Consider the following 21587-nt stretch of genomic DNA (forward strand, 5'->3'; position numbering starts at 1 on the left):
TCTCTTTTTGTTGTGTCTCTGCCAGGCATTGGTATCAGGATGATGTTGGCCTCGTAAAATCAGTTAGGGAGGATTCCCTCTTTTTCAATTGATTGGAATAGTTTCAGAAGGAATGGTACCAGCTCCTCCTTTTACCTCTGGTAGAATTCAGCTGTGAATCCTTGTGGACGTTGACATTTTTTGGTTGGTGGGCTATTAATTATTGCCTCAATTTCCAAGCATGCTATTGGTCTATTCAGGGATTCAACTTCTTCCTGGTTTAGTCTTGGGAGACTGTAAGTGTCCAGGAAATTATCCATTTCTTCTAGGTTTTCTAGGTTATTTGCATAGAGGTGTTTATAGTATTCTCTGATAGTAGTTTGTATTTCTGTGGGGTCGGTGGTGATATCCCCTTTATCATTTTTTATTGTGTCTATTTGATTCTTCTCTCTTTTCTCCTTTATTAGTCTTGCTAGCGGTCTATCAATTTTGTTGATCTTTTCAAAAAACGAGCTCCTGGATTCATTGATTTTTTGGAGGGTTTTTTGTGTCTCTATCTCCATCAGTTCTGTGATCTTAGTTATTTCTAGCCTTCTGGTAGCTTTTGAATGTGTTTGCTCTCGCTTCTCTAGTTCTTTTAATTGTGATGTTAATTCACATTAAAGGACAGTTTTGTAGAATGAGCCTTCAGTTTGTTAAATCATTAAATCAAGAACTTGTTTTGGCCTCATCAAAATGGAATTATTCCTATAATTCTCTCTAGCTAATGATAACATTCAAAACAAAGGCAAATTTTATATCTAAATAGTACATCCATATCTTCTAAAGCAAGGGGTCCCCAGTCCATGGGCCATGGACTGGTTCCAATTCCTGGCCTGTTAGGAACTGGGCTGCACAGTAGGAGTTAAGCAAGCAAAGCTTCTTCTGTATTCACAGCTACTCCCCATCTCTCACATAACCACCTGAGCTCGGGCTCTTGTCAGATGAGTGGCGACATTAGATTCTCATAGAAGTGCGAACCCTATTGTGAACTGCACATGTGAGGGATCTAGGTTGCATGCTCCTTATGAGAATCTAATGCCTGATGCTCTGTCACTGTCTCCCATAACCCCCAGATGGGACTGTCTAATTGCAGGAAAACAACCTCAGGGCTCCCACTGATTCTACATTATGGTGAGTTGTATAATTATTTAATTATATTTTACAATGTAATAATAATATAAAGTACACAACAAAGAAAATGCACTTGAGTCATCCTGAAACCATCCCCACCAGGTCATTGTGGAAAAATTGCTTTTCACAAAACCAGTCCCTGGTGCCAAAAAGGTTGGGGACCACTGCTCTAAAGGGCAAAAGATGTAAGAGAAAAATGGTGGAAGACTTGAGTTAGATGGTAGTATAGCCATGTGCGGTTCAAAACAATGGTCTGAAGTTGATCTCTCAATCATATTTCAAATGGCAATTTAGTTTCAGCAAAACATCACTCATCACATTAAGTAGATGTTATTAATTTGAATCTTATTGTTTTATTGGTTTTGTAGCTTGGCTCCTACATTATTTGCAGGTTATTTTTGGTTTCATAGCATATATAAACCTAACTCATTAAAATAATGGAACTGTATTCCATAATATTACCCAAGTGTCTATTAATCCATATTAACGGACACTTGTGTTATGATGTGGTTTAGCTGTTTTGTTCCCTCCATATCATATGTTGAAATGCTATCCCCAATATTGGAGATGGGGCCTAATGGGAGATGTTTGAGTCATGGAGGCTGATTACTCATGAATAGCTTGGTGCCCTCCTACCCATAATGAGTGAGTTCTCACTCTGAGTTGACGTTGCCTCCCCACTGTCTCTTGCTCCTCATTTCACTTTATGACATGCTTTCTCCCTCTTCTGCCTAGAGTGGAAGCTTTCTGAGGCCCTTACCAGTAGCGATAGATGCTGGTGCCCTGCTTCCTGTACAGCCTGCAGAACCATGAGCCAAAACAAATTTATTTTCTTTGTAAATTACCCACCCTCAGGTATTCCTTCATGGCAACGTAAATGGACTAATAAAGGTTATTTTTAATCTTTAGACATTAAAACAGTGCCATAGTGAAAGTCTTTAAATATGCATGCTTGTGCCCTGGTCAGATACACATGAAGGAAAAGTTTCTTGAGGCTTAATTTCTGGGTCTAAAGATTTATTTCTTTTAAATATCAATAGATACTGCCAACTTCCCTATTAAAAGGTTGCATTAATTTACATTCCCATCTAAGACAGCTTCTATTTAGTTATATCTTTACTAACATTTGATATCTTCAAACTCTTTAATTTCACTAATTTGTTATGTAAAAATGGCATCTCATTGTTAAATTATTATGTGATACTTTATACTTGAGGATGCATATAATATTCATTTTCATTTCTGTTTTCTGTGAAGTGACTTGTTATTTCTTTTGTTTGTTTTTTTTTAAAAATTAGGCTGTTTAGCTTTCTTTTACTGCTTTGAAAAACCCTTGAATAACGTGAAAAAAATAGCTCTTTGATTTTGCCTTGAAGTAAGTTGTTTAGTATTTTTCCAGTTGACTTTCTGCATGTATTTTTGCATCACATGTGTATTTTATAATTTGAGCAAATCAAGAAGTCTTTACCCTTCTGATTTTTTTTGTTAATATTTGAAAGGCTTCTGTTTTTAAAAGTTAGACTGTTTAAAAACCACCCATTTTTTTCTTCTGAGATTTTCCTAGCTTACTTACATATATGGCTTCATTTACCTCTTTATACATCTAAAATTTATTTTGATGTAATAAGTAAGATAGGCATCCACCTTAGATGTTTTCCTAAAATGCTCTCTTAGTACCATTTATGGAAAAATGTCCCAGTGATTTTAAATGTGTTTTATACAAGATACTAAACTTCTGCTGGATTCAGTCTATGTTTGTTTCCTGTAGTCTGTTCCTTTTCTGACTTTATATTTCCATACAAATACCATGCAATCTTAATTATCTTCTTTGTTGTTGTTGTTGCTATTTGTTTGATTATCAGATGCAGAGGAATGAGTGAATAATATTCCTCAGTATATGATACATTGCTGTGCATTCAAAGTCATTTCAAAGCCCCTCTCTTGTTATTTATTTATTTACTGTTTTTTTGCTTAATTCATACCCAAACTTGATTCCCACTGACCCTGTAACCATTCTAAGGTATGCAATACTTTTATTTTGTTTTTGAAAAATGACATTTTTGTGCCTGTATTCTTAATTTACATAAATGATATTTTGCTATATGCCTCTTTGTTTCTCACTTTTCCACCTACCTCTGTCTTTAAAAAGATCATTCAAGTTCCATGTGTGTATGTAATCTCTTTCTAACTGCTGTGGGATCTTCTTTGATATACATCTGTCACACTTTCATTCATCTTCTCTCCCAGTGAGTAAAGTAATATCCAAGTTACACAACACCTCCGCAACACAAACAACAGAACACCAAACATTTCAGGAGTGTACACATATATCTGCAACCAATTTTTTGGGTTCTATGTTTAACAATAGTGACTATAACAGAATAAGCAAGTATAAGGTGACCAAGTAATTGCCAGATTCCTTCCCGGGGGGCTGCACTTCTCTACATCTTTCCCAACTGTAAATGAATGTTATATTCTACTTTTTTATCAATACTTTACAGTATTTGACTTCTGAATATCTGCATGCCTATTAGATATGTCTTTGTTGCTCTAATTTGCATACCTTTGATTACTAATGAATTTGAGTATTGCTTCATATTCTTGTAGCTCAATGAAGTTACTTTTTATTAAATACCCTTTTTATTACCTCTGCTCTTTTTTTCTTTTGGAGATTTCTTCCTCTTTTGTTGGTTTTTAGAAGTTTATTGTGAATTCCTGATATTAGATTTTTATTTCTTTTTCGTTTTAAACAATGCAAATATCTCATCGATTCTCTCATCTATCTTTTAGTTTTGTCTATGATGTCCTTCATTGAAGACAAATATCAGATTTTTATGAAAGCAAATTTATCAAAATTTTTATTACGGTTTGTGCTTTAGAAGCTCCTCACTCTAGGTCAGAAAGATGTTCTATGTTTTATTCAATTGTGCCATTGTTCTCTTGTAACTTTTAGATATTTAATTCATTTAGAGTTTACCTTCTATCGTGTTAGGTAAGAGTCCAGCTTTATTTTTATCTATGTAGTAAACCCACTTTACTAACGTTACTTAATAAACTATTTTCCCTTCTCTGATGATTTTTGGACTTAACTTCATTGTATATTCGATTTCCACATGGGTCTATCTATGAGGCCTTCATTCTCTTCTATTTGTTTATTAGTCTTTTATTTTTTGGAACAGTGCCACACGGCTTTTATTTTTGTGGCTCAATGACTTATCTTCAGTATCTGGTAGAAAATCCTACACCACTCTTCTTAATGTTGTTAGTAACTAATTGTGGATTGTTATTTCTCCACATAAAATTGAAAGTAAATATATTGAGCTACTAATAAAAATCCAACTGGAATTGTAATTGATATTGTACTAAGTTAATAGGTCAATTTGGGGAGAAATAATATATGTACAATATTACATCATCTGATCCAAGAGAGGAAATATCTCTTTATTACTCAAATTACCTTCTATGTTCTTTACTACAACTATTTTTTCCCAAGGAGGTTTTGTGTATTTTTTGGGGTATTTATCTTTTATATATATAAATATATATGTATATATTTGTTCCGGGGTTCATGTGCAGAATGTGCAGTTTTGTTACATATGTATACATTTGCCATGGTGGTTTGCTGTACCCATCAGCCTGTCACCTACATTAGGTATTTCTTCTAATGCTATCCCTCCCCTTGCCCCCCGACCCCAACAGACCCTGGTGTGTGATGTTCCCCTCCCTGTGTCCATGTGTTCTCACTGATTGCAGGGACATGGATGAAGCTGGAGCCCATTATTCTCAGCAAACTAACACAAGAACAGAAAAACAAACACTGCAGGTTTTGTGTATTCTTAAATGGTTTCTACATACTTTGTATTTTTTGTTGCTGTTGTGAATTGTACCCTATTTTAAACATGATATTTTCTAACTGGTCATTGCTAGTAGAGAAATTTGCTATTTTTTTTAAATTGAGCTCCTATCTAGGAAACTTACAAACCTTTCTTATTACTTCTAACATTTTCTCATGTATGTTTTTTGTTTTTCTTTCTTCTAGCTCGATAATCATATGATTGTATGTAATACAGTTTGTTTATTCTCTTCTTCTTAAATCTTTTTTCTTTTTTCATGATGTTTTTAATGATGTCAGTACTATACTAAAGAGTAATGGTAATAGCAGTGTAATTGTTACTCCTGATCTTAGAGACCACACCTATAATTTTTTTATTAAATATGACATGTGTTATGAGGTTTTCGTGTATAGCCAACCCAGATAAGCTATTTTTGTTATATTCTTAATTTACAAAGAATAAAAATAAATGAGGCTGGGCGTGGTGGCTCATGCCTGTAATCCCAGCACTTTGGAAGGCCGAGGCGGTTGGATCATGAGGTCAGGAGATCGAGACCATCCTGGCTAACACAGCGAAACCCCATCTCTACTAAAAAAATACAAAAAATTAGTCGGGTGTGGTGGCAGGCGCCTGTAGTCCCAGCTACTTGGGAGGCTGAGGCAGGAGAATGGCATGAACCAGGGAGGCGGAGCTTGCAGTGAGCCAGGATCAAGCCACTGCACTCCAGCCTGGGTGACAGAGCAAGACTCTGTCTCAAAATAATAATAATAATAAATGAGTGTTTATGTTTTAGCAAATGTCTTTCCTACATCACTTAGATTATTATCTGACTTTCATCATTCAGTATAATTCATGAATTTCTTTGTAGGGTTTCTGATATTGAGATATATTTGGATCCCAGACATAAACCATATTTTATCATAGTGTTTTACTTTTTTAAAAAAGTGTAGATTCAATTAGCTCTAATTTTAGTTAAGATTTTTGTACTTACTCATAAGTAAAATGAATCTATATTTTACTTTTCTTATTGACACTATTGTGTAGTTTTGTACTACTCAAGATTACACGTGCCTTGTAAAATAAGACAGGAAGAATTAACTCCTTTTTCCTACTTTTTAGGGAAAATACATAAAGAAAGTAATGAACTGTTTCATGAAAGTCTGGTAGAACTCGCCGGGCGCGGTGGCTCAAGCCTGTAATCCCAGCACTTTGGGAGGCCGAGACGGGTGGATCACGAAGTCAGGAGTTCGAGACCATCCTGGCTAACACGGTGAAACCCCGTCTCTACTAAAAATACAAAAAACTAGCCGGGCGAGGTGGCGGGCGCCTGTAGTCCCAGCTACTCAGGAGGCTGAGGCAGGAGAATGGCATAAACCTGGGAGGCGGAGCTTGCAGTGAACTGAGATCTGGCCACTGCACTCCCGCCTGGGCGACAGAGCGAGACTCCGTCTCAAAAAAAAAAAAAAAAAAAAAAAGTCTGGTAGAACTCAATTATAAAACTACTCAGACATGGACTATATTAGGGGAGATCTTTGCAGTTTTATTTTCAGTGATATTTGTCATTTCAAGTTATCATTCAGTTGTATCAATTATTTTGTACATTATTTTGCATTTTATATCTTTCTATGAATTTACTTACTTCCTGTATTTTAAAATTTATTGTCATGTAGTTGTTTGTAATAGGCTTTCACTTAATGAAATCTTCTCTGTAGTTATTTTTAAATACACTATTTTTTTTGTGTGTTTTCTCCTTTTAAAAATTATTTCAACTAAAAATGGTGGCTTTTGTTTTTATCCTAAAATAATGTCTTATAAGAGAAAAACGTTATTCCACATAGTCTGCAAGAAAGGCAAATTTGATTTGTCTTACTTGAGAAATTAACAAAATCTTCATTTCACTTTTATTATGCATTTTATTTTTATTTTATTTTTTATTTTTTTGAGACAGAGTCTCACTCTGTCACCCAGGCTGGAGTGCAGTGGTGCAGTCTCAGCTCATTGCAACATCTGCCTCCTGGGTTCAAGTGATTCTCCTGCCTCAGCCTCCCAAGTAGCTGGGACTACGGGTGAATGCCACCATGAGCAGCTAATTTTTGTATTTTTAGTAGAGATGAGGTTCACCATGTTACCCAGGCTGGTCTTGAATCCCTGCTCAGGTGATCTGCCAGTAAGTTTGGTCCCTAACATTGTTATTATTTTGTGTGTTTCTTATAACACAAAGCTCTCCTACTTGGTTTTAGCTGTCTTTTTCTTAATTAAATACTAAGTTGATTGCTATAAACATTTGTTTTCCAGAATTCAGATGTTTATTCTGATAGCATTTTTAATGGCCTTTTCCTTTTTTGGCATTCTTTGCAGGAATGATAACCCATTGGAGTCCCCTACTTCACTATTTTCACTTTTAAAAGTGATTTGACAGATTTTGACTTAGTAATCTTCACAAAGAACAAGTTTGAGATGTTGTTAATCTTATTTTTATTTTGTTATCTATTTGGTTTATTTATCCTTTTATATTTATTATTTCCCTGATTGTGCCTTTGAATTTACTCTGCTCTATTTTCCCCAACCCCAACCCCCAGCAACTTGAATTAAATGTTTAACTCCGTTTCTCTCTTTACTCTGTTTTTTAATGAGGTATTACTTATATAAAATAATATGCACCAGTCTTAAGTATAGCTCAAGAACTGTTAACATATGTAATGTGTGTAACCATTACATAAATCAGAATGTAGAACACTCACAGCACATCAAAAGACTCCCAGTTAACTCTAAGTCATCACTCCCTCAAAGGTAACCATTATTTGGAATTCTAAAAATATAAGTTAGTTTTGCTTGTTCTTGAGCTTCAAATAACTGGAGTCATACAGTGTACACTTCTTTGTGTGCCTGGCTTCTTTACTAAAACATTACTGTGTGAGATTCATCTATATGGTTATTTGTAGCAGTTGTTCATTTATTTAAACTATTTGATAGTATTCCACTGCATGACTGTAACAAAATTTATCTTTTCTATTGCCCATATAAATTTATAGTTTCCAGTGTAAGATATTATGAATAAAGCTGTTATAAACATCTTTGTATACAATGTTGGTGGATATAAACACTCATCTCTATTAGGTATATGTTCAGGAGTGGAATTACTGAGTCATAGGGATGGCATGTTTAGCTCTGTATTCAGATACTTCCAAATGGAATTTTAAAATTGACTCTATGAATTTATGCTCCCATAAGCAATGTAAATTGCTCCACATCCTCAGTCATTTTACCATTTTTGATTAGGATTAGTGGAATTTCACTATGGTTTTAGTTTATGTGCCCTGGGGGCTAATTATGTTGTGCACCTTTTCATGTGCTTATTAGTTATTTTTATTTCCTATATTGAAAGTGCTTGTTCAAGTCTTCTGCCCATTTTAAAACACTGGAAATTTCCAACTTTTATTATTCATTTTTAGTAGTTCATTATATTCTGGGCATCACACCAATCTCTTACTGTCATGTTCTTAAAATAATATGTATGTAAATACAGACAAATGATAAAGAAAATGTGACAAAATAATAATGGGAGAATCTCAGTAAGGGAGGTATGAGAGTCTTTGTACTATTTTAACTTCTTTGAAAATTTAAAATTATTTTAAAATACAAAATTATAAAAAAACAAAAGTTTACCAAATATAAAATTTACACATGTATTTTGATGAACTTTCCTTAGTAATTTTAAAAATGAATGGACAGAAAAATCAGTAAAGATATGAAAACCATCCAATTGACAAACTTAACCTGATAGAATATTCTTTTTTTTTTTTGACTTTTCTTCAACTAAATTGATTTTATTTTATTTTATTTTATTTTTTATTATACTTTAAGTTCTAGGGTACATGTGCATAACGTGCAGGTTTGTTACATATGTATATTTGTGCCATGTTGGTGTGCTGCACCCATCAACTCGTCAGCACCCATCAATTCATCATTTATATCAGGTATAACTAGAATATTCTATTCAGTCATGTTTTGTGAGAGCTGGTCCATGTTCAGTTGGTGTTTTGTCTTAGGTTAGTCACTCAGGAGCTGCAACTGAAAGAGTGGGGTTTCTGCCAGAGGCTCTCTTCTTTTCAGACCCTGATCTCCACTGCCTCCACTCATGCCCAACCCAGCTTCAAGTATTCTTTGGAGGAATTTTAAAAAGCTAATCAGAGTACTTGAAGGTTTTTCAGCCTCTCATCTTTCTGGGCAGTTTAGGATTCATTTATGTATAATAGATTTCCTGAACAATGTCAAAATATGATATCTGCCAAAACTCAGATACCTATTTATAATCTCCATCCCCTAGCCCTGGTTATAATAGTTAGAGATAGTATTTATTGAGCTCTTACTACATGAATACATTATGTTAATCACATTCATCTAATTATCATTATCTAAGTCATGTCACATTCATACTCTACAATTGATGAACTTTCTCAAAATTATATGGTGTATGAAGTAGACTTAAGTTGCAACCTAGTATTTTTTCCTCCAGAAACCAAATACTTAATTGCAACAATACAATGCTTCCCCAAAGAGAAAACATGTAAGAATTCATGATGGGACCTGTTAACAGAGATGTGACTGCTAACTGCATGTTATTTTCTGCCATCCTTCTAAGCATCTGGGAACCTTCTGAGAGGAAGTACAGCTCAAGATTCCCCCTAATGGTTCAGAATTCTGCTGAGCACTTCACTTGCTCCAGAGACTGCTTCTAGTATCCCTGCTGTTCACCTCATTTAGATTAAACTATTGTTGCACAATATACCATGAAGTCCATGTTAAAACCTTTGGATGGAGCAGAAGGACATGGGAGATGTGGGGATTCCTCTTCCTGCCTTGTTTTTAACTTTGGAGATTCCACTGCGCCCTTTGCCGTTATGAAAAAATCCCTACTGTCTGTGCTATGCCCATGCTGCCGCCAGTCCACCTGAAGCACTTTCCCATCACTAGTGGAGTGTCTTTATTGGCTTTCATATGCCAATCTGATCTTTTTTTCTCCATCATATGACAAAATATTGGTAAGACTATTAGGAGGAGGAGAAGATAAGGCATGAGATGAACAAAGAAGGGATAACCGGAGATATATTGGGAGTGAATTGGTTTTAACATTGTCATAGATTTGGTTTTTAAAATTCAACTAGTTTAATCCAAATAATCTGATTCATAGAGAGAAATCTCCTGTAATAGATTTAACAAGGTTTTATTCCATAGTGGATCTACCTTATCAAACCACAATTACAATGTGAAATTACCTGAGAAGAAGAATCCTAACGCTCACCTCGTGCAGATAAAAGCAGAACTTTCATGGAGTCAGTATTGTTCCTTTGGGTAGTGTTCTCATGCCTTGATGAACTTGATTTGGAAGAAAGTAAATAGGTATGAATGATGAGGAATAGATGATTTAAGTATGAAGGATCTTGGAATCAGAAGAGAAATTTAGTAGTTTTCTCTTGGTTCCTTAGGGGTTTACTCAGTCTCCTCTTCCTAAAATTCATATCAGGTTAGATAATGCATGTTTCTGTGACCCTGTCTTCCTTTTCCATATCCAGTGGCATATTTTATTTTTATAGAAATGAACTCACACATTTATGTTAAATCTAGAAAAAAGGTAAAATGAAATGACAGAAAGGTTGACGTGAACATGATTTTCTTATAGGAGTTTCTTGAACCTGGGATTCAATGTCACCTGGAGGAACATTTTGTCCTCTACATTTGCATGGGAGAATAACATTTTTAAAGAAAAATCAGAAGAGATTGGGGTACTGCCTTCTAGTGCATAATCCCAGGGCCAGTGAGAACTTCTAGCATCTGACAAGTCATAAATTACACTCATCTCTTCCTTACATTCCCCTCTCTGTCTCTCTTGCTACTTTGGCTCAGGTCAAATCAGTTCAAGAAACATGTGTTGGACACTTATACCATGACTGCTCTTATTTTCTGTGAATAAAGTGGATTCAGATGTGATCTCTGCCCTTGACTATCTTACAGTCACAGATAAAGGCAAATAATTTTAATATAATTTGTTAGGAGCTGTTAGGATGTGGTGGATGTAAGTACAAGATGCTATAGGTATACTTGTGCATCTAAGATAGACTAGTTGTTTATGAGTGTGTGTATTGGTGTGTTTATGTCCATGTGTATTGGTGGTAGGAATAGGGAAAGTTTGTGGAATTGTTTCTGGAGTATATTGTTTCTAGGAAGAATCTTTATCTGGTTATGGTTAGGAGCCAGATGAAGATGGGATAGAAATCATAGCAATATCCTGTAGCTTCACTTTCATTAAATTAACCACTTACTGTAGTCATCACTTTAAATTTTGTGAAAGATGCTTAGTTTTATGCTCAATATCTTCTTTTGTCAAAACTGAGAAAGATTATTTGTCTCTTTTAATTTTCCTTGAGATTTAGACACATTATTGATACAGTTGTAATCAATTCCTAAAAAATTAAAATTCTACTCTAACAGTGAAAAGTATGGCAGAAAGAGGACTGAGTCTAAAGATCCTGAGCTGAACTAAACCCTGGAGCCTCTAAGAACTAACCAGGTAGTACCTGCCACCAGATGGATGTAAATTCAAAAAGGTAGCAATGTTTAAATTACTTATATTCTTAAAATTTATTTTTATAGCAGCTGTTTTGATAATATATTATTTTTCTCTTTAGAAGCAATTCTTTATTAATCTGATGTGATAGATTATATAGATTCCTTAAACCAATATTGACTGTGAATCTCTGATATTCCAAGAACCACTCTAGGCACTGGGGATGAAACAATTTGCACCCCCTCACCGGAATTCTTTAGTGTTAGGAACTGGGTTTTCAGTCTGTATCCCCAGTCTTTAGCATATGCTTGGTATACACTATGTGCTCAAAAAATAAGATTGATTGAATATTCAGAGTATGATGAGTGCCCGAGGAAAGTAATGATACCTTGATTTAGTGAGCATGTCTCTGAGTAGAGGGACTATGCTAAGCAAAAAACTGTGGAGTGTAAAAATGCAGTGTTTACAAGTTAGGTGGTATGGGATAAGACTGGAAAGGTTGCCTGCAGATAGATAAGGGAGGGTGGAATACATCTATATTCAGTGTGGGGTCATAAGTAATTATGTTTTATTTATCAGTTATTGAATGAGTTGATTTCCCTTGAAATAAAGGTAGGCACTTCTATAACTGCTAGGTACTACAGTTTTTAGATATTGACAGTATCTATCAAAAGTAAAGATATGCCTATCCTTATATCTTCCGTCTTGGATAAAGTTGTATCTAGCAATTTGAATGTTGGTAGTTTATCTTACAGATATATTGGTAGCAGTGAAAAACAATATATGTATAGGAATGTTCATAACATAATTGTTTGTGGTAGCATAAATTGGCCCCAATATTAATGTTCATCAATAAGAGAATAGTTAACTAAGTTTTGGTTTAACTATAGTGTGGAATATAATGCAATCAATAGCAAGACATAGGTATAGCTATATATATCAGTCAAGAAGTGTCTCCAAGATAATAGCGATTGTTGGGAAAATTAAGTCACTAAATCATATGTTAATTACAAAAGTGTACATACTCATGTACATACACACATGCATATTTGAATTAATAGACATCTGGAAAGATGTATACAACTTGTGATCTATGGTTACTAATGGAAAGGGTAGTGGGCTTGAGGGTGTTTGGAAAGAGATTTACTATTAGCATACATTTAGGTGATGCATGTTGGACACACCACACAACTTACCATTTAAAGTGTATAATTCAATGGCTTTTAGAATATTCACAAAGTTGTGCAACCATCACCACAGTCAATTTTAGAACTTTTTCGTCACTCCAAAAAGAAATCATGCATTCCTTAGTCACCATCATCGGGTCCTCCTATACCCCTAGCCCTAGGCAACAGCCAATCTACTTTCTTTCTCTGTAGATTTGCCTGTTCTTGACATTTAATATAAATGGAATCATACAATATGTCATCCTTTGTGACTACTTTTTTCACTTACCACAACATTTTTAAGGTTTATTCATGTTGTACCATGTTCAATCCTTTATATGAATATATCACCTTTATTCTTTTTGAGATGGGGTCTCTCTCTGTCATACAGGCTGAAGTGCAGTGGTGTGATCTCAGCTTACTACAACCTCTGCCTACCCTGTTCAAACAATTCCCCCGCCTCAGCCTCCCAACTAGTTGGGACTACAGGCATGCGCCATGATGCCCAACTAATTTTTGTATTTTTAGTAGAGACAGGGTTTCACCATATTGACCAGGCTGGCCTCGAACTCCTGACCTTAAGTGATCCACCTGCCTCAGTCTGTCAATGTACTGGGATTACAGGCATGAGCCACCGCGCCCAGCTGATATATCACCTTTTCTTTATACATTCAAAGACATTTCACTTTTTGTCTTTGGATCACTTTCTGACTATTATGAATAATGTTTCCATAAACGTTAATGTATAAGTTTTTGTGTGCAACATATGCTTTCAGTTCTCTTGGGTGTATACCTACTGGTGGGATGGCTGATTCATATGGTAACCTGCTAGCCATCCTAGTAGGTGAAAAGTTGTATGCTATTGTGGTTTTGGTTTGCATTTCCTTTATGGCTAATGATATTCAGCATATTTTCATGTGCCTACTGGCCATTTGCATACCTCCTCTGGAAACAATGTCTATTTAGATTATTTGCCCAGTTATTAATTATATTATTGGCCTTTTTATTACCAAGTTATGTTTCTTATATATTCTAAATATAAGTCCCTTATCAGATATATAATTTGCAAAATTTTTCTACCACTCTGTGGGTTGTCTTTTCACTTCCCTTAATGGTGTCTTTTGAAACACAAACATTTTTACTTTTGATGATGTCTAATTTATCAATTTTTTTCTTTTGTTCTGAAAGATGTATATTTCGTATATATTTAAAATACAATTAAACAAACAAAATGTTAAAATTAAGTGACTTATCTTCAAAACTGAGAAGGAATATTGAGTTCCTCTTAGGGATTACGTAAGAGGCTTTTATCCTTTCAAAGATTTTAGAGTTTGGTGGTACTGGTTTTCATTTTACAATTGAATCAACATCCACACCTCCATCTACCTGATACGGTAATATTGTGTAATCATTACGTTTATATGATTAGATATGAGACTGTTTTTGTTTTGACAGATTTTCCTAGATGTGTAAAAGAGGAGAATAACATAAAGAATAAAGAAAATGTATATTTTGAGTTAAAAAAAGAACCTTTTAAATAATTAACTAATCAGTACATTGTAAAGTAAAACAGTAAGGTGAAATTGTTTTCAGGATTCTTCCTCTGGTGTTAAAATAAAAGTGGAGAAGAGAAGTGACATTAGGCCACACATTTCCCAGATTGGTTGTTAGTGGTAACTTTGGCCCAGGACAACTAAATTCCTGTCTGGAGAAAAGATGTTGTAGGAGAAATCCCAAGAAGTGAGGAAAGGAGTGTAGAGTCCATGGCTAACCAGTAGTAGGTAAAGGTGGAAGGGTTATAAATTGGATTTTGTCATACAGGTGATGCATGTTGGACTAAGCTGTTTGCTTAAGGCCTTCTGCCTACAAAATGAGCAAGGAGCAATGCTAAAAACCTAAAGCACGAAACAGTTAAGTGGAAGTACAAAGGGACCTTCCTCCCAATGCCAAATTCCAACTTTAGTCTGAAGACCAATTATGAATTGAAATCTTTCATTTCTTTGACTCACAGACCAATCCAGATGCTGAGACTCTGTTACGAGATTATGTAGGGTGTAATTATGTCTTTTTTTTTTTTTTTTTTTAAGAAAACTCCTGGGGATTCCTGTAACCCAAGGGAGTTCTTCAACTTGGAGTAGAATGTTACTTTTTTAGTTTTATTTTCCCCTAACTGAAAGTCGACGTTTCCTTCCAATTTGAATGCAAGTAACCAACCCACACCAATATTAGAAGTATCCATGACTTTGTCAGCAGTAGTAATTATAAGAATTTTTATATTGTATTGCAGTTGTTAAAGAGATCTCCAAATATTTAAGCTCATCATTATTTTGAAATGAAGATGGTTATTAGACCCACCACTACATTTCAAAACTTTAGTGTATTAATAAAGAAGCACATATATTGCTGTTTACAAATCTGTTTTCTAAAATTATTTTGATAACTATATTTTGATATTACTGGTTTCCTTGGTAATCCTATACATTTTATGTGATGCATTTAAAACATTATTCTGAGATACTTTCACCAGACAGTTAAAGGATTGATAGCCCAACCCGTATATAGCATCTTAAACTTTATACTTTAAAGTAAATTTATTTCCCTTTTTTTTTTGGAACAGCTCCACAAAGTTGGATTATTATTTCCAAATTATTTTAAATCTCTCTAGGGATATTGGCAAACCTTCTAAACAACTCTGCTTAACTATGTGATCAAATTACTATTTATTTAATGAATTAATGGTCATTTATGGAATGAAGTTCTTTGCTATGTCTTATAAAAGGCACAGAGGTGAAAAGACATGGAAACTACTTTCAAAGGAACTTTTAATTTTGGGGGGTAGTGGACAGATAATGCATATAATTTTTAGCAGACAGAGCTGGGGAGTAGTGCTGTTTGGGCCGAGTATGAAACTAGCCACACTGGTGGCTTAAAATGAAAATTCTGTTTTGATGGTGTGTTTGTTATATTGGAAGTTCATTCACAGTTGAGACTGAACAGAACTCAAGCTGAGGCTTCAGATAGGATTCCCAAGGGTAACCTGAGTTACCTTTTGGTTTCCCAGCTCCTACAAAACAGGTTAGTTTCTTAAATAAAACATACCAGGACTTTGGCTCTTTCTGATTTCTTAAACCCTCGTGTCTGTCCTTTCAGGGAAAATACAACAGAAATCCAAATGGTCATAAGCAGGGAAGAGGAGATGTGACGAGAGCACTTAAGACTCAGGGGTTTTAGTTAAGAACAAACAGAAATTAAATGGCATGACTTTATAGATGAATTTAGTCTGTATTTAATATTGTATTGTTAAAAGTGTGTTATTCAGAGTAAGAAAAATAATTTTAAAAATCTACCCTATTCTTGCCAGATGACACCAACAATGAATGCAACATCTTTTAAAGTTTGTTTTACAACATTGAAAATGTTCCAATGAAAGAAACATGATCATCTTATGAAGGGGGTTCTTGAAATTTTCAGTAGCAATTGGGGCAATTCCTAAGCCTTCACCTCTGAATTATGTAATTTTAGAGATATGCATGTCTATGGTTAGCACATAGTGACTTCTTACTGAAAAGGACAACAAACTATGAGACAGATAAATCAGACACAAGTGACAGAATTCCTCCTTCTGGGACTCTCTGATGGGCCACACACCCAGCAGCTGCTATTTATCTTATTCTTGGGTGTCTACCTGGTCACTCTGCTTGGAAATCTGCTTCTTATGTCTCTTGTTCATGTTGACTCCCAACTTCACACACCCATGTATTTTTTTCTCTGCAGCTTGTCTCTGGCTGACCTCTGTTTCTCTACCAGCATAGTTCCTCAGGCACTAGTCCACCTGCTTTCCAGGAAGAAGGTCATTTCATTCACATGTTGCACAGCTGAACTTCTCTTTTTCCTCATTTTTGGGTGTACACAGTGTGCCCTTCTGGCAGTGATGTCCTATGATCGCTATGTGGCAATCTGCAATCCTCTGCATTACCCTAGCATCATGACCTGGAAAGTGTGTGTCCACCTGGCAACAGGATCATGGACCAGTGGCATTCTGGTGTCTGTGGTAGACACCACCTTCACACTGAGGCTACCCTACCGAGGCAGTAACAACATTGCTCATTTCTTTTGTGAAGCCCCTGCACTATTGATCTTGGCATCCACAGACACCCACACATTGGAGATGACCATTTTTCTTATGGGGGTTGTGATTCTCCTCATACCCATTTTTCTGATTCTGGTATCCTATGACCATATCATAGTAACTGTGGTCAAGATGAAGTCAACTGTGGGGAGTCTCAAGGTGTTTTCTACCTGTGGCTCCCACCTCATGGTGGTCATACTTTTTTATGGATCAGCAATTATCACTTACATGACACCCAAGTCTTCTGAACAGCAGGAAAAATTAGTGTCTGTTTTCTATGCAATGGTGACACCTATGCTTAATCCCCTCATCTACAGCCTGAGAAACAAGGATGTGAAGGGAGCTCTGAGGAAATTAACCACAAGGAATTTCCCATACAGGCTTGGAATCTCACACTGACAATGAGCTCAGAGACCCTTTTGGCTTCCTAATTCAAAGACTTACTGGGAAGACATGGAATCAACCCAGGTGGATTGGATTTTTAAGCTGTACATTGGCACACTTGGTTTCTCAAGTCACCCACTCGGCCCCCTTCCAAGTTGTACTTTCCTTTTTTCTCCTTTCCTTTTCCTTCCTTACTGTTCTAAAGCTTTTTAATAAACTTTCACTCCTGCTCTGAAAACAAAAGTACATATATACCTTGGAATACTATGCAGTCATAAAATAGAATGAAATCATGTCATTCACAGAAACATAGATGTGGCTTGAAACCATCATCCTAAGTGAACCAGTACAAAAACAGGAAACCAAATACTTCATGTTCTCACTCATAAGTAGGAACTAAACATTGGGTACATATGAAGACAAAGGTGGGAACAATAGACACTGGGGACTAATAGGTTATGGGAGGGAGGGGGAAGGGTTAAAAAAACTACCTATTACCTACTCACTACCTGGGTAATGGATTCATTTGTACTCCAAATCTCAGCATCACGCAATATACCTCTGTAACAAACCTGCATGTATACCCCTGATTTTAGAATAAAAGTTGAAAAGAAGAAAAAAAAATGCACATTAGATCTCAAATTTTCACACCAATATGAAAATAGAATATAAACCATGTCATTAATAATTTTATATGGATGGTGTGACAATAAAATAATATTTTGATATATTGGATAAAATAAAATTATATTATTAAAGAAGTCTTGCTAGGTAGCCCTCTTCTTTGTGAAACTAAAATGCGGTAAGACTTAAAGTGATGGATATGGTAATTACCCTGATTTGATTACTATACAATGTTTCCATGCATTGAAACATCACACTGTATTCCCAAACTATGTATAATTGTCATGTCAATTGTAAAATAAAAATTAATAAAAAATATGGTAAGATTCTTAGTCTTGGGCCTTATCTATAGACACACCCTCTATCCTTTATCCTGCATTTCTTTCATAGAAGGAGAAGGACAATAATTCATGCAGCAATCGGAAGGAGGATACGCTTCCTTCTGGTTGGTCCTTTGACACCTAAGGGTTAAGAAATCCCCTGATAAACCCACACATTTTATAAGCCTTGTAAAATCTAACTTTTTAATAATGCTGTGTATTATCACCTGTCTATTTCAGATCTTACTCCAAGTCCTTTATCTTTTGGTACTTCTGAATCTCTCTGCATCATCAAATGTTCAATAAATTAACAGATACTAGTGAATCACTTACTATGAGCTAGTTGCTACATGTGTGTACCTGTATGTGTGCTTAACATGGTTAATGAAGAGTATGGGTACAATGAAGCAGAATATATGAGCTCTGCTGTCCTCACACTCTTTTAGAAACATAAGGATCATATTTATCAGGATACATCTTCATAAAGATGAATACAAGAGTTGTGGAAACCAGCAAGAAATAGCGACATATTCCAAGAATAGTGACATATGGCAAGAGTGAGAAGTTGTAACTAATACTAAGCCTGAATGACCAAGAGGAGGGAACTAGAACCTGGAGAGGGTAGTGATATGCTAAGGGCACAAGACAGGAACTGTGGACTTGGGCTATATGAAGGCAAGGAAGCCATGGGAAGAAATATTTCTCAAGCCCATTTTCCACCCACCTTCCGATCCCCTGCTATTGTATTCCAATTAGAAGCCAGAGAACACAGAGCCTTTTGGTATAATCCATAGAAGACATCAAACATTCTGAAGCACATAGCAAGCTAAAAAGGATAGAAGGTCAACTGGTGAAGTACACCCCTTTTGCCCGCAGCATCCACTTCGTCTTTCAGTGATGAATTCATATTCCTAATACAGGGAACACATAAAGTTCCATTAAGAACTTTATCATAGCAGAATGATATCAAGTAGTTCACACTTCTACTTGATACATAAAAGAATAGCTCCTGTCACGATTATTTATGTAAGAAAGTTGAAAGAGGAAGAGCAAAAGGAGCAAATAATTAGCAGAAAACATAACTACTGTAGCTCCTAATCCTGCCCCAGACATAAATTGATAATTATAGCTTGTTCTTTCCCTACCCTTTCAGGGATTTCTTATTTTCTGCCTTAAGCTCAGCTTGCTGGAGTTTTTTAACAGGTGTGGCAACCTAAAACTTCTTACCTGTAATATTTGAGTTACTGATGATTCTGTGTGTGTGTGTGTGTGTGTGTGTGTGTGTGTGTGTGTGTGTTTTAACTTTTAGTTTCAGGGGTATATGTGCAGATTTATTATATAGGTAAATTGCATGTCACAAGAGTTTGGTGTACAGATTATTTCATCACCCAGGTAATAAGTATAGTACCTGATAGGCAGTTTGTTTTATACTCACCCTTCTCTTACCCTCAACTCTTCAGTAGGCCACAGCATCTGTTGTTCTATTATTTGTATCCTTGTGTACTCAATATTTAGCTCCAACTTATAAGTGAGAACATACCGTATTTGGTTTTCTGTTCCTGTGTTAAGATAGAATAGTAGCCTCTAGCTCTATCTATGTTGCTGCAAAAGACATTATCTTGGTCTTTTTCATGGTTGTATAGTATTCCATGGTGTATACATACCACATTTCCTGCTATTGATGGGCATTTAGGTTGATTCCATGCCTTTGCTGTTGTGAATAGGGCTGCAATGAACATAACCATGCACGTATCTTTATGGTAGAGTGATTTATATTCCTCTGGGTATATACTCAGTAATGGCATTGTTGGGTCAAATGGTAGTTCTGTTTTAAGTTATTCAAGAAATCACCAAATTGCTTTCCACAGTGGCTGAACTAATTTACATTCCCATCAGGAAAGTGTTCCCTTTTCCCTACAACTTTGCCAGCATCTGTTTGTTGTTGTTGTTGTTGTTGTTGTTGTTGATTATTTGTTTGTTTTGACTTTTTAATAGTAGCCATTTTGACTGGTGTGAGATGGTATCTCATTGTGGTTTTGATTTGCATTTCTCTAATGATTAGTGATGTTGAGCATTTTTTCATATGCTTGTTTGCCACTTGTATGTCTTCTTTTGAAAAGTGTCTGTTCGGCAACCTACAGAATGGGAGAAAATTTTTGCAATCTATCCATCTGACAAAGGTCTAATATCCAGAATCTACAAGGACCTTAAACAAATTTTCAAGAAAAAGCAAACAAAAAGTGGGCAAAGAATATGAACAGACACTTCTCAAAAGAAGACACTGATGTGGCCAACAAACATATGAAAAAAAAAAAGCTCATCATCACTGGTCATTAGATAAATGCAAATCAAAACCACAATGAGATACCATCTCACACCAGTTATAATGGTGATTATTAAAAAGTCAGGAAACGACAGATGTTTTGGGGGCTGTGGAGAAATAGGAATGCTTTCACACTGTTGGGAGTGTAAACTCACTCATTCAACCGTTGTGTTCAACCATTGTGGAAGACACTGTGGCAATTCCTCAAGGATCTAACCAGAAATACCATTTGACCCAGAAATAACCATTACTAGGTATTACTCAAAGGATTATAAATTATTCTACTGTAAAGACACATGCTGACATATGTTTGTTGCAGCACTGTTCGCAATAGCAAAGACTTGGAACCAACCCAAATGCCCATCAATGAGAGACTGGATAAAGAAAATGTGGCACATATACACCATAGAATACTATGCAGCCATAAAAAAGGATGACTTCATGTCCTTTGCAGGGACGTGGACGAAGCTGGAAACCATCATTCCCAGCAAACTATCACAGGAACAGAAAACCAAACACTGCATGTTCTCACTCATAAGTGGGAGTTGAACAGTGAGAACACATGGACACAGGGAGGGGAACATCACCCACCGGGGCCTGTCATGGGGTGGGGGTCTAGGCGAGGGATAGCATTAGGAGAAATACCTAATGTAGATGAGGGGTTGATGGCCACAGCAAACCGCCATGGCACGAGTATACCTATGTAACAAACCTGCACGTTCTGCACATGTATCCCAGAACTTAATGTATATGTGAGTGTGTGTGTGTGTGTGTATGTGTGTGTGTAGTGGGATATTGAAATCTCCTACTATTGTTATGTTGTTTTCTATTACTCTCTTATAATTGTCATATCTTCCTAGTAAATTGACTCTTTTATCATTAAATAATATTGTTTCTGGTAAAAAGAAAAAAAAAGATTTTGATACTAAGTAAAATTTTCAATATATTTACTTATATTACTACTATTTTTATGGCCTTCATTTCTTTAAATACCAGATTTTCCTGTGGTATCTTTTTTTTTTTTTTTTAATTGAGAGAGAGAGAATCTCCCTGTTGCCCAGGCTGGAGTGCAATGGTGCGATCTTGTCTCA

General features: G+C 35.6%; 1 protein-coding gene across 1 annotated transcript; it reads left to right on the forward strand.

Annotated features, from left to right (window-relative positions):
• The first annotated feature begins 16203 nt into the window (after positions 1-16203).
• LOC111524617 (olfactory receptor 2D2) lies at positions 16204-17301 on the forward strand. Its single transcript, XM_023189820.1, has one exon. It carries the CDS (start codon positions 16297-16299, stop codon positions 17242-17244), a length of 948 nt encoding a protein of 315 aa, XP_023045588.1. The 5' UTR covers positions 16204-16296; the 3' UTR covers positions 17245-17301.
• Positions 17302-21587: the final 4286 nt, after the last annotated feature.

The sequence above is a fragment of the Piliocolobus tephrosceles genome, chromosome 13, assembly GCF_002776525.5.
Source record: "Piliocolobus tephrosceles isolate RC106 chromosome 13, ASM277652v3, whole genome shotgun sequence".
NCBI classification, from domain to species: Eukaryota; Metazoa; Chordata; class Mammalia; order Primates; family Cercopithecidae; genus Piliocolobus; species Piliocolobus tephrosceles.